Raw genomic sequence first — 15,004 nt, forward strand, 5'->3', positions numbered from 1 at the left:
TCGATCATATCTCCCGTCTCTACGTTCCTCGAGTGAGTAGAGCTGTAACATCCCTAGCCGCTCCTTGTATGGGAGATCCTTGAGTCCCGAGACCATCCGGGTGGCCATTCTCTGGACCGATTATATTATGTTTTCTCCCTCCTCTCTTTTCTACTATATTATGTAGTTGTAGTTCATCCCCTTGACCTACTTGTGTGCATGCTTGTTATGTCTAACTATGACTTTTGAACTCACTGTATATATATTTTACTGTATTTTAGACTGTAAACAACCCTGAACGTTTCCCCAAGGCGCAGGGCAGTAAAAACATAATAAACTTGGAAACTTGGACATTTCAGTTTATATGTTAGCACTTTTGAAATTTCCTTAGCAGATGGGCTGTTTTTGTCCTTTTTTCCTTCTTCTTTTTTTTAAGGTTCCAGGTCCCTTGCCCTGACACAGCTCATCGCGAAACGGGCTTGCCTTTGGCGGCGGCAGATCAGTGATCAGGCAGAGATCAAGTCAAGAGCACTGGAGAGTTTAAAGATAAGTGACAGTTTGATCTCTTTTTACTTACAAAGTTATGTTGAAGAGCATCAGTACTAATACTGCATGAATGAATGAATGGAGTGAGTCAATCTGGGGATTTCAACAAGGAGGTTTTTTGCCAATGAGGTGGCTTCCCTTTCAAGTACTGCCTGCAAGACACATTCTGGCGGCATATGGGGATCTGAGGCTTTTTCCTCCATTAAATAGTGTTTGACTGCTGAGTCATCGGAGGGATAGACATTGTTTATGGACTATATTATAGAGTGTAATTACACTGTGATGGAATTATAATTGGAGATTTAGATTTATTCTTAATATTTCTGCATATATTCTATAGGTACCATCAAGCCTATATTCTACGTCAGGGTATGTATTGGATCCTCCCAGAACTTATAGATAATGCACCAGATTGGTTGTATTTGGAATGGCGCCTTATGTTTCCCCTAAATTTAGTTCATCTTCCAAGTATTAACATACCTAGAAGATACAGAGAAAATAAAATATTAATGGATACTTGGAAAACGTTGAGGTTTATTAGTAAATTAACACCTATCCCAATAAACAAATCAACTAATCAATCTCTATGGATAAACTCCAAGATTAAAATTGGCGGAGCTCAAATCCTTTGGAAGGACTGGATTATTGCAGGCATTAGATCTCTGAATGATGTTATTTCGGAAGGTAAACTGCTGGAATTTTCACAATTGCAACATAGATTTGGTCTTAGTAAAAAACAAAGTTTTAAATGGTTGCAATTGAAGCAGGCCATTCAGGTTGGGTTCCCTGAATGGAAAACATTGAAAAATCAATATAGTTTAGAGTTCTTATGCTTCCAAGCAGACTTCCTAGGGCATCAAGCCGCATTGTGGTATAAATTAATATCTGGATATTTGAATAAAAAACCAAAAAATGGTCTAAGAGACATTTGGAGCATTGAGATTAAGCATCAAATTACTGCATCTCAATGGCCACTAATTTGGTCTTGGAGAATGAAATGTACAGTGTCAGCATCTATGAGACAAACTTGGTTCTTTTTATTACATAGAGCTTTTTGGACCCCTACACGTTTGCAAAAATTAGATAATTCCAAGTCCAATAGATGCTGGCACTGTAATCTGGAACCTGGGACGTTGGATCATTTACTGTATCATTGTCCCTACATTAAAAGTTTTTGGAATGCAATTTGGCCACAAATTAATAAATTGATGGAAAATCACGTAGCAATATCATACGATACAGTATTATTTGGAACGATGATGAGAAAAAAAAGTCAAATTTCACCAGAAAATAACAAGCTTTTATTAGTCATGACAGGGGTTGCCATTCAGCATATAACCAACAATTGGAAGAATTACAGAAACCTAAATTATACATTTTGGTGGAATACAATATGTCACATATTCAAAATGGAAAGAGCTATAGCAATACAAAGAGGGACATATACTAAATTTATAAAAATATGGGGGCCATTGACAAAATATTGTAATGAATAATTAATAGGATTTCTCTTCTTCTTTTCAATATCTTCTTTGTGACACACATGAAGGGGAGGGTAATGAAAACAACTTTTACACAATATGATATAATATGATATACAATATGTAATATATGATTGGAAAATACTAGAAGGGTGGGGGGAGGGAGAGGGGATAAAAATACATTTAGAATAATATGTATTAGATATAAAAGTGATATTGTGTATTCATTAATTGTATTTCAATATTTTGTACACTTTATGTAAAATTTGAAAATGAATAAAAATTATAAATTGGAAAAATATTTCTGCATATTTTTCTTGGCAAACACCATTATTTACCCTTTTTCATTGAGAATATTGACCATTTAAACCCACTCTCTGTTTTCTATCTTTCAACCAGTTCTCAATCTATAAATGGACAGAACCTCCTATCCAATGACTTTCTAATTTCCTCAGAAGTCTTTCATGTAGTACTTTGTCAAATGCCTTTTGAAAATCCAAATAAAGTGGAACCTTAGTTTGCGAGTAACCCAGTTTGCGAGTGTTTTGCAAGACGAGCAAAACACTCAGCAAACTTTTGTCTTGCAAACTGAGCACTGCCCCGATAAACGAGCACTCAGCAATGGTGGCCCAGGGGTGAGTACCTGCCTGAGGGTGCTGCAGTGCTTTCAAAGTGGTGGCTTCCTTCCCTCGGGGTCTCCGTGTGGCTGCCCTCCTGCTTCGGCCGATGTCTCTGCCATCCGTCAGTGCCTCCCGGCTCCCAATCCAAGCCGGCCGCCATCCTGTGTGAGCATGCGCATGACCTCACCTCTCCTCTCCTAAGTCAATCGCTGCCCTGACAACACGCTCACCACATACAAGCACGCAGGCAGGTACTCACATCTGGGCCACCATTGCAAACTTTGGTTGTGGAACGAATCTTCTGAGTTTGCATTAGGGCTTATGGGGAACTTTGCTTTGATAAACAAGCGTTTTGGATTACGAGCATGCTCCTGGAATGGATTGTAAACCAAGGTACCACCTGTACACAATATCAACCGGTTCACATGTTCATTCACCCCTTCAAAGAAATGCAATAGATTTGTGAGGTAAGATTTCCCTTAACTAAAACCATGCTGGCTCTCATTAATCCATGCTTATGTATATGTTCTGTCATTTTGTTCTTTATAATACTCTCTATCATTTTGCCCAGCACCAATGTTAGACTTACTGGTCTATAATTTCCCAGATTACCTCTGGGACCCTTTTAAAAAAATCAGCGTCATGTTGGCCACCCTCCAGTCTTCTGGTACTATGCTATTTCTTAAAGAAAAATTAAATTATTAACAATAGATCTGCAAGTTCATTTTTCAATTCTATCAGCACTGTTTGTCAAATTGACCCATTACATTATCCAGTGTTAGAGATTTGTATGAGTTTCTTTGATCCATCAGAATTGAATACCATTTCTGGCACCGGTAGCTCCCCCACATCTTCCTCGGTGAATACCAAGGCAAAGAATTAATTTAAACTCTCCGCTAAAGCCTTGTCTTCCCTGAGAGCCCCTTTTATCTCTCAGTCATCTAGCAGTCCAACTGATTCTCTACCCGGCTTCTTGCTTTTAATATACCTAAAAAAGTTTTTACTGTGCGTTTTTGCTTCCAGCGCAATCTTCTTTTCAAGATCTCTCTTCGCCTTCCTTATTAGTGCCTTGCTTTAGACTTTTAGTTTCAAATTATAGAAAATTTTACAAAAATAATAGAAAAAAAATAGAAAATGAGTTCTTATGAATAATTAATAAAGGTTGGACCGACAAAGAGTTTTCAGCAACCGGGAGTGTTTGGCTGGTGACGGTCTGAAGGTCCATACAAGTAAAAACAATATCTATGAGTAATCCTTGATGTGATATTGATAAGACAAAAAAGTATATGATTTGCTTTAGACTTGACATTCCTTGTGTTGATTACAATTATTTTCAGTCGGATCCTTCTTTCACTTTCTGAAGGATTCTCTTTTAGCTGTAATAGCTTCCTTCACCTCACTCATTAGCCAAGCTGGCTGAAATTTGGTCTTCCTTCCTCCTTTTTTAATACATGCAATATATCTAGTCTGGGCTTCCAGGATGGAATTTTTAAATAAAATCCATGCCTGATGTATATTTTTGACCTCTGGAACTGCACCTTTGAAGTTTCATTTTTACCATTTTCCTCATGATATCACTGTCTCCTTTTTTAAAGTTAAGTGCTGTTGTACTGGATTTCCTGTGTAAACTTATTTCAGGGATTATATTAAATCTGATCATATTATGATCACTGCTATTAAGCAGCCCCAGCATCATTACTTCCCTCACCAATTCATGTGCTCCACTAAGAACTAGATCTAGAATTGCTTCACCACTTATCAGTTCCTGAACCAGCAGCTCCATAAAGCAGTTCTTGATTTCATCAAGGAATTTTATCTCCCTAGCATGCCCTGATGATACTTTTACCCAGTCAACATCAGGATAGTTGAAATCACCCATTATTACTGTATAATCCAGTTTGTTAGCCTCCCTAATTTCTGACAACATTTCAGCATCTATCAATTCACATATCCTTAGAGACTGGGTTCTATCACCAGAAATCAATTCTCATCTTTCTACTTTTTTTTTTAAACAGATAATTAAAGCAGAAATCCTCTTATAATAATCCAAACTTTGTAAACAGTTTAAATGTGAATTTTCCTCATCTTATATGTATTTCTAGCCTGCCTTCTCTCAAAAAGTTCCAAAGCACATTAAAACAACAAACAAGCAAACAGAAAATCACTGGTGATATCTGCAAACTATTAAAGACTTATATAAGAACTTAAAATTTTAAAATGACATTACAAATGAGATAATAAATCTTGGAAAAGATATTTATAAAATAAAAAGTTGTTAAATTGTTTGTGAAAAAGCCTGTAAGATGACAATTGTCTAATACCCAAGTGTAAGCAATATCAAATAGAAGCAGCCTGATGTAAGAAATAACTTACTTGCTTGGATTTCATACCCCTAACAGGATAATTAAGCAGAAGATGTGATAAACAATAAGTATGATTAATTTAAATCACAAATTTATGCATTCTGAGTAAAATGTGATTACCGTATTTTCACGCATATAACGCGCGCGTTATACACGATTTTACAAACTGTGCATAACCATGCGCGTTATACGTGTGAGCACGTTGTACAATTTTTTTTTTTCATTCTGATCCGCTAGACCAGAAGGTTTTGAGCATGCGCAAATGCTCAAAGCCTAGTCCAGCCCGGCACAGGAAGAAGGAGAATCTCTCTCGCACCGCCCAGCCCAGCCCAGCCCAGCCTAACCCAACGAGGGAGGATCTTCGGGCACTGGCACATCCTGTGCATTGGTGCCGGTTCCCAATCGGGTAAGAGTTGTCTTTGCGGTGCTGGGGGGGATGTAGGATCGTGGGGGAGGGGGAATGACGCGAGCGGGGAGGGAGGATGCCGGTTCGCAGGAGGAATGCCGGATCAGATTATCTCGGATCAGAGGGGGAGGGGGGGGTGACGCGAGGGGGGGGGGGAGGATGCCAGTTTGGAGTAGGCGGAAGGAGGTTTTAGCATGCGCGGTATATGCGTGTGCGCGCTATATTAAAATTTTATTACATAAATTTCTGTTCCCCGCGCGCTATACCTGTGTGCGTGTTTTACACGGGTGCGCGGTATATGAGTGAAAATACGGTAATTGTTTTTTCTAACCAAATCTGGTTTGTCCTTACTTTGACTCTGTGGTACAGAAATACAGATATGCTTATTAAACCAAAAACAAAACCTAGTAGTTTGTCTTCTAAGACTGTTCTTTGCAACCTCTCATTTGTACGAGTGTTTGATGTACTATGACTACACTACTGTATATATTGCCAACTCTATTTAATTTAAAAAAAATAAAAAAAAATCACCAAGTAGATGCTATATGTATGGTTGTTCAGTAGAACAGATTAAGCCTACTATGCTAAACATAAATCTTATCTATGCTGCGCTGCAATTTTGTGTTACCTTTCAGTGTGTACTTATATGTGTATCCTGATGCTTCAACTGATTGTCATACTAACCTGATGTAAGCCTTTTAAATACTTTTCCATGCAATGTGGGCCATAAAGCCAGTATAGGATTCTTCATCTCTTTTATATCATTCCGTGATATGGTGATAGAATTCAATGGAATCTGAACATTTTTGACATGATTTATTGTTGTAGCTCTTGTAGGGCTTTCTTCTTCAATTTCAGGGAATACCACAAATCGAGCAAAGTTTTTGGTTACAAGCTCATCATTAAGGCATATCTAGAAAAGATGATGTATTTTTCTCAATTCAACTTTAAGTACAGAATGCTCAAGAAGATTTGGGTAATCAAAATGTTTAGGACACTGGATGTCAAATCCTCAGTTGACAAGCCTCTGAAAAATCAACATTTATCATTCTAAATTATGATATAAAACTTTAGAAAGTCATAAATATATTTCACGCTACACTCCTCTGGACATGGACTTTATTGTTGCTCTGTCTGGAATGACTTAAAATAATTAAGTAAGATGAGGCGTCAGAAAAATCTACATCACATATGCCAAGCCAAAGAGTTCTAAAGTTTTTCTAAGGAACTTATGAGTACACAAGACATCCAAATACTTCAAAGTGCCAGCAACAGGACTACCTAAGCAAGAATTGCATTGAAAAAGGTTTCCATGTCTGGTCTTCCCAATGGCTAAAACACATAAAACAAATTTGGACATTAGAAAAAAATGAAAATGTTTTGGACTACAAAACATGGGAGACATGAACTGAAAGGTAATCCTGGGAACCAATATCATGGGCCTCCACAACAAGCGGCTAAACCAACCAAAGGTATAAATCTGTAGAGAAACTGTATCAATAAAAACTGACTGGTGAAATATGTAGAGTGCCATGTTGCAATCTTGTGAATCTTTAAGAAAATAGCGTAGTGGTTAGAACTACAGCCTCAGCATCCTGAGGTTGTGGGTTTAAATTGTGCACCGCTCCTTGTGACCCTGGGCAAGTCACTCAATCCTCCATTGCCTTAGATATGTTAGATAGATTGTGAGCCCACGAGGACAGATAGGGAAAAATGTTTGAGTACCCAATTGCAAACTACCTAGATAACTTTGATAGGTGGTATATAAATACCTAAAATAAATAAATAAATTGTAAATTCAACAGACCTCACCACAGCACTTTAATATGTCCTTCTAAATTAAAATCAAGAAAGACACAATGAGAAATGTAAGTTAGTGAGAGGGAAAATTTCCTACCCAGTTATAAATGGTATTGTTTGACAGAGGTAACAAAGTCAAAGTCAAAATAAAGAGAGCTCTGGCAACCCCCCCCCAAACCCCTTCCAAAAAAAAAAAAATAACCACCCTTCAATGTGAAAGCAAAGATAATTTTGGGACAACATCTCTCCAACTACCTTGAAGACCACCACATACTGCATCCATCACAATCTGGATTCAGAACTAACCATAGCACAGAAACTCTACTGGTATCACTACTAGACATAGTCCGACAATACCTCAGCAAAGGAAACAAGCTGCTTCTCATTCAACTCGATCTTTCTGCTGCATTCGACCTAGTTGACCATCCCACACTACTCAAGATATTAGACGCAATAGGAATCTCAGGTAATGTTCACAACTGGTTCCAAGGCTTCCTTAAAACTCGAACATACAGAGTCAAGTCAAAAGAGCATCTATCCGACCCATGGTCAAACCCATGTGGAGTACCACAAGGATCACCACTATCACCTATACTATTCAACCTCTTCATAGCATCCCTTGGCACAACCCTAGACGCCCTAAACACAGTATCATTCAGCTACGCGGATGATATAACTATCCTCCTCCCCTTTAACATTCAAGACCCCTTATCCACAAACCACCTGAAAATAATAATGGAAACGGTAGAAAAATGGATGTCAAGCCATAAGCTGAAACTGAACTCGGATAAAACTAAATTCCTACTACTAGAGAAGGAAAAAAAACCATCATTCACAGAACTGGAATTAAACACAATCAAGTACTCAATGCAAAGCACACTTAAGATTCTGGGAATACAACTAGACAGAAACTGCACAATGCAGACTCAAATCCACAAAATCATCCAAAAAGCATTCTTCACAATGCGTAACCTAAGAAAAATAAGAAAATTCTTCAACAAAGATCAATACAAGATATTAGTACAATCCCTTGTACTAAGTATTGTAGACTACTACAAGAGCCTCTACCTATCATGCCCAAACTACATGATAAAACAACTACAGACCATTCAGAACACGGCCCTCAGACTCATCTACTCCCTCGGCAAATATGACCACATCACCAATGCATACCTAAACTCACACTGGCTACCAATAAAAGCAAGATCCCAGTTCAAATTCTACTGTCTACTATATAAAGTAACACATGGAACAGCACCCAGCTACCTAAACAACCGACTATACCGTAACCTCTCACACAGAATAAGGAGAACTCAGAGCCTATTCATTTACCCCCCTCTCAACGGTACACGACGCAAGAAACTGTACGACAGCCTTTTGGCGACACAGGCAGCGAAGATTGACACTACCATCTCCAATCTACTGATCAAATCAACAGACATTAAAGTAATCCGAAAAGAAATCAAAACTCATCTCTTCAAAAAACACTTCCCATCATCTTAACCTCACTATAGCACTAGAAAATACTCTCATGAACACCACCACCACCACCACAGCAACACCTCAACATTGTACAACTCACTACTGTATCCCGATTGTATTATTTTTATTCATCACAGTAACCTATTATATACCTACTCTTTGCTTTGTAATTCTCCTGGAAATGACCAGACTAATCAATTGTAACATGTTACATCCTTGATTCTATGTACTGTAACGCTCCTGGAAATGTCCAGTCTTCTAACTTGTAATCCGCTTAGAACCGCAAGGCACAAGCGGAATAGAAATCACTAATGTAATGTAATATAGTGTGCTTTGTGTAGTTTAATTTTGTGGTTAACAATTGTGTGTTATGAATAAGATTATATTGTGTGTATATATGAAAACTGAATGGAAATAATGGTATTACAATTAGTGGGGGAGGAGCTTTTGCCCCCTCCCCCCAACAAAAAAGTGTTCCGCTGCCTATGATACAGCTGGCCTGGGTTTGGTGTCTCACTAAAATAGTGTTCTTCACTGTAAGCTGTGGAGACCAGTGGCAGAATTCACGTGGTTCTGACTCTTTTCTCAATACTTACTTTTATGCCACCTTATCTAGGGGCTTGCTAATGGCGTTTTCTGATACTCTTAATATGAGAACTCATGAGCTCCTCTGACTGGCAACATATCAGAGACTATATCTTTGGCTCATTTAAACTGTCTACAATCAAGGTCATGTTATAATTGAAACTACTGAGAAGTCCAAACTTCCCCTTGATATGAATTGAGCACCACCCAGTTACTTATCAGATGATGGGAAGGTCTTCAGCCCATCTGCATATTTCTTCCAACATCTTCCCAGGTGACTCCTAGGCTACCCTGAACCACTCAGGGCTTCACTTCCGATACCCCTTGCTACATCCAGGTACTTTCCAGAAGGCACAAGGTTGTAGGAGCTAAGATCTGAGTTAGTTGGACACTACCAACTGTACCTTTGGATTGAGCACTGCTAGTAAGTTTATCCTTATCAGCCAGATTCTCTTACATATCAGGGTGCAGATTGCCTAAAAAGGCTAATAATTCAATGATGAGAAGGCTTAAGCTTTGAAGTCACCCACTTGTTTGCCTAACTGTATCCTGCTTGTTAACAGAAAGGGTGGATGTTGGTCACTTGTAATAGGTATTTCCTTAAACAGCAGGACTGATAAGGCACAAAGATCTCAGGGTGGATAAAAATCAGCAATTTTTTTTTTTTTTTTAGGTTCAATATCTTTATTGAATTTTTATATATTACAAAGGCAGTGTAAATACAAAAAACAGTGGACAAATGTCTAGGGACACTAAACGAACGAAGTGATAAGCAATACAGTCCACCAAAACGAAATCAATTCCTAAACAAGTAAGCAAGAAACAGTAGGCACTAATACTAAATCAGGACATAATAAACACCGCTTGAAAGTGTAAAAAGGGAAGGAAGAAAGAAAGAGAGAAAAGGAAGGGGGGGAAGTAAAGAGGAGGAAAAAAAGAAAAAGAAGAAGACAGGAGTGTCTACCCAGTAGAGTGAACATACTGATCAAGAAATTTCCATGGAGATAAAGGACATGTCTTTCCCGAGGACAGTTTGGATAAACATTTCTTTTCATAAGCATAGGATTCATATTTATGGTACATGCTTAGAGAATTCCACCAAAAGGTGTAGTCCAACAGTGAGGTTGATTTCCAGTTTTTTAAGATGTGCATAAGGGCAGTCACCAGCATAGCGTCTATGAGTTTGGCTGGACATTTTGACAGAGCAAAGCAGGGGTGTTGAGATCGAAGAATGATAATATCCATGGATATATCAGTGGAGCAAGAGGTGATAGATTGAACTGTAGCCCAAATGCGAGACCAAAAAGGAGCGGACCTCAGGACAGAAGAACAGCACATGGTCCAAAGTACCAGTCTTTCAAACAGTTCCAACATAAGGAATCCGATTTTAACTTGGCTTTCCACATGCGAAATGGGGTCCAGACTGCATTCCACATGACAAAGAACAAGGATTGTGAGACCCTGGAGGACATTAAGGGTCGATTTGTCGAGGTCCAAGAAGATCCCAGTCAACATCTGAGAGTGGGATTGATATCACTAAATTCCAGTGTTGCATAGAGTGAGGAGAAAAGGTGAAGGAGTGATCTCTTAAGACAGCATAAAAAAGAGAGATCGCCTTTCCTCCTAGTAGAGTCAGTTTAGACCAATGATGTAAAGTAGAATTGGATTCCTTGAAATCATATCGAACAGAGATGGCAGATATAGTGCTAGAGAGAAGAAGCCATTGTGAGTATGCAGATGGTGGAAGCGGATATACGGAACAGAATGTAGCAAAAGGGACTAGAGAAACAGGTGTAGCTAGCTGGTGGAGGAACCAGATCCCTGCCCTTTGCCACTGTTTCCAAGACACAGGTTTACCATCACAACGTATCTTAGGATTGTTCCAAATGAACATATCCGGACTATCCTTGATGGAAATTTCTGCTGCTATATCCAAAAGGTGAAGGGCACGCTGCGTTGCATGTAGCAAGGAATATCTCCTTAGTGATCTAGGAATGGACATAGTTACTAGACAGGAAATAGGAAGAGGTGCACTAAGAAACTGTTCCATTTCAAGCCAAGAGGGAATATTCTTAGAATATGAGTTATACACCCAATGGGCCCCATATTTGGCTAAAGAGGCAATATGGTAAAAATGAAAATCTGGTATATTCAAGCCACCATTAATTTTAGAGGCCTTCAACTTAGAAAGAGCAATGCGAGGCTTTTTCTTATTCCAGATGAAAGCTGAAATTTTGGTATTGAGCCATTGAAACAGTGACTTCTTGCAAAGAAAAGGGAGTATGGAGAGGGTATAATTGATTTGAGGGGCTAGGGTCATTTTAATAGAAGCAATTCTGCCCCACCAAGATAAGAAGAGCGGGGACCATCGGGACGTGGTGCTTACAATCAAGTTCTTAATCTTAGATATGTTAAGATCTTGAATAGTATCCGGATATCTGTGTATTAGTATACCGAAATATTTAATGGCCTCGTGAGACCATTTAAAAGGCAAGTGAGAGAGCTCTGAGGAAATAACATGATCATTGAGGGGGAAAAGCTCTGATTTCTCCCAATTGACTAAGTACCCAGAGAGCAAGGAGTATTGCAAAACAATGTTAATATCGCGAAGAAAAAGAAGGACATCGTCCGCATACGCCGTCAGCTTAATTTGTCGATGGGTGGTAGCAATGCCCTTGATCAAGGGGCACTGCCGAACAGCAGAGAAGAGGGGCTCCAAAGCCAAGTTGAACAACAGGGGCGAAAAGGGGCATCCTTGACGTGTTCCCCGATGTAAGGTGATTCTGTTGGATAGGGAATTATTGATCAAAATGCAAGCAGAGGGTTGCCAATATAGGAGTTTAATCCAATCCGTGAAAAGCGGGCCAAAATTAAACCATTGTAAAACCTTGAACAGAAAAGGCCATTCCACACGGTCAAAGGCCTTCTTGGCGTCAATGGCTAGACGAATGACTGGGCAGGGTATAGTTTTAGCATGAGCATTGATATGGTGAAAGAGTCGTAAGTTATCACCAATATATCTATTCTTAATAAAGCCGACTTCATCTTTGTGTATAAGAGAAGAAATTACTCTATTAAGTCTATTGGAAAGGAGTTTGGCCAGAATCTTGTAATCAAGAATGAGGAGAAAAATGGGTCGAAAATTTTTAACCAAAGTAGGATCTCTGTCCAGCTTGGATATAACTATGAGAGTTGCTTCAGTAAAGTTGAATTGTTTATATCAGGTGTAGAATGAAGAAAGTTATAGTACGTGAGTAAGTGTGGAGCCAAGAGAGCAGAAAATTTTTTGAAGAATTCATTGAACCCGTCAGGGCCAGGGGCCTTGCCATTAGATAATGAAGAGATCGCTGTCCCTATCTCAGAAAGTAAGACAGGAGCATCAAGATCAGATTTGAGAGAAGCTGGCAGAGTCAGGTGATCAATGGAGGCCAAAAAAGAGTCTATGTTCAAGGCTGAGGAGAAGTCCAATTTGTAAAGGTCAGTATAAAATGATTCAAATTGCGAGGAGATCAGAGAACGGGACGTAACAGATTGGCCGGATGGAGTCTGGACAGCTGATATATGTAGCCTCTTACATTTGGTCTTAAGATATCTTGCCAAAGGTCTGCCCATCAGATTATCTCCTATATAGTGACCTGAAGCAGATATAAAAAGATCACATCTAGCTTTGTGTGAGAGGAGGGTGTTGTATTCATACTTAAGATTCTGAATACGTTGGAAGAGAGATGGGTCATGTAAGTGGGCCGACATGTGATGCAGTTCCAGGGTTTTAATAGAGGATTCCAAGTCTTTTTATTTTTGTAGGGACAATTTTTTCTTCCAGGAAGCAAGTTTGATCAATTCACCTCTAAGAGATGCCTTATACGCCTCCCAAATGATGGAGGGGCAGACCTCAGGATCTTTAGAGTTGAGGTCAAAAAAGTCCACAGTAAAGAGTTGGATCTTAGCAACAATGTCATCGTAATGGAGAAGATGATTATTCAGGCGCCAAGACGAAGAAGCAGAGTGGGGATCAGATATGTTAATGTGTAAGGAGATGGCTGCATGATCCGTTATAGAGATTGGGTGTATGATGGTGTCCGCCAGGGTCTGAGTGAGAGAAGACGACAAGAGGAAGAAATCAATTCTGGAGTACGTGTTGTGGGGAGGAGAGAAATGAGAGTACTCCCTGCCCTTTGGATTCAACAGTCTCCAGGGGTCAACAAGAGAGAAAGCCTCTTTAAGAGCTTGTAAGGCTGAGAAGGATTTGGAAGGTTTGCAAGAAGACGATCTGTCAATATAAACATCTTGAACCTGGTTGAAATCACCCCCTAAGATCAAAGAACAAGACCCATACTCTAATAAGGAAAGTTGAAGATCTCTAAAAAAAATTCAGGGTGGTCCAAAACAGGGGCATAGATGTTAAGGAATACAAAATCTACCGAATGCAACGCAGCGTGCACCAAACACCATCTACCATCACTATCCGATTTGTTGGAGTGAATTACAGATGATAATTTGTCACTAAAAAAAAAATGGATACACCATTTTTTTAACGTTGGGTAGCAGGAGAGTGTATATGGGTGGAGTAGCCTTGCAGCTTAAATTTCAGAGCAGCAGCACTAAGAAGGTGCGTTTCTTGAAGGTAAACCACATCCGGATGTTTGCCAATGATATACTTAGCTATCTTTTTCCGTTTGATAGGATGGTTCAAACCATTCACATTAAGGGAGAAAATATGCAAGTCAACCATTAGCAAGGATATACAATGCAAAAGTGCAATAATCAGCACTACTGTTCATATTGGGTAGATAACAGTATTCAATAGAGATGAGGACACTCCTGTCAGAGAGGAGAGAGGAAGGGCAAGAAAGAAAAAAGATAGAAGCTAGATAGAACAGCATAAAGTGTAGCCAAAGTCGGCCACGCATTCATGCAAAGGAACCTACAATTAAAGGGTGCTCCTGTGAGCACGAAGATGAAACACATGTGGGAATAACAAGCACAACTCCACACCTAAAAAAAGAACAAGTTAAATTAGGAACTCAGGCTATGCATGCGTGCATAAAGAAACAAATTGAAAGCACAACCCAGCAAACAACACATCAGCGCATTTTCAGAGATTCCAGGAACACCACTAAATCATCAGGCTCTGTATATGAAGTGGTACGATTGTTGTAGGTCACTTTCATCCGCGCCGGATACATTAGGCCGTACTTAGCCCCAATATCCTTAAGCTCCTGCCGGTGGGACAAAAACGCTTTCCTCTTCAGCGCAGTAGATTTAGCCAGGTCTGGAACGATGAAGAATTTCTTGCCCTGATGAAGAAGTTGTGGACGAGATTTAGCAGCAGTAAGAATCTGGAGCGCATGTTGGAAGCAGAGCGGTTTAGCCACCATGGGATGTGGTGAAGTAGCTTGTGGAGAGAGGCGGGAGGGCACGCGGTGAGCATGTTCAATCTCCAGAGGAGGCGAGAAGGTAAGGCAGGCAGGAAGGCAGTCAGAAAAGAAACAGCATCTGCACCCTCCGCAGATTCAGGCAGCCCAATGATTCTCAAATTAGATCTTCTGCTGCGATTTGAAAGATCTTCAAGGTCTTGTTGGAGGGAAATTAGCATTTTATCATGTTTGGCAATAAGTGCCTGTGTTGTTTGCATGACTGCTGCTTTTTCCTCTAGCGCATCAAGGTGGTGGCGCGCGTCAACAAATTGTGAGTTTAGCGCTTCAATTTCTCCCCTCAGCAGTTTAGTTTCCTCAACCTGCT

General features: G+C 39.6%; 1 protein-coding gene across 7 annotated transcripts in view; it reads right to left on the reverse strand.

The window, feature by feature from the left end:
• TDRD12 (tudor domain containing 12) overlaps nucleotides 1-15,004 on the reverse strand; it is a 231,110-nt gene that overhangs the window by 166,046 nt on the left and 50,060 nt on the right. For all 7 annotated transcript variants that reach the window (XM_033940266.1, XM_033940270.1, XM_033940268.1 and 4 more), the window contains one exon: nucleotides 6,080-6,308. In XM_033940266.1, coding sequence (XP_033796157.1) covers nucleotides 6,080-6,308 — 229 coding nt within the window. The remainder of the gene's footprint in view (nucleotides 1-6,079; nucleotides 6,309-15,004) is intronic.

This window comes from Geotrypetes seraphini, chromosome 4, assembly GCF_902459505.1.
Source record: "Geotrypetes seraphini chromosome 4, aGeoSer1.1, whole genome shotgun sequence".
NCBI classification, from domain to species: Eukaryota; Metazoa; Chordata; class Amphibia; order Gymnophiona; family Dermophiidae; genus Geotrypetes; species Geotrypetes seraphini.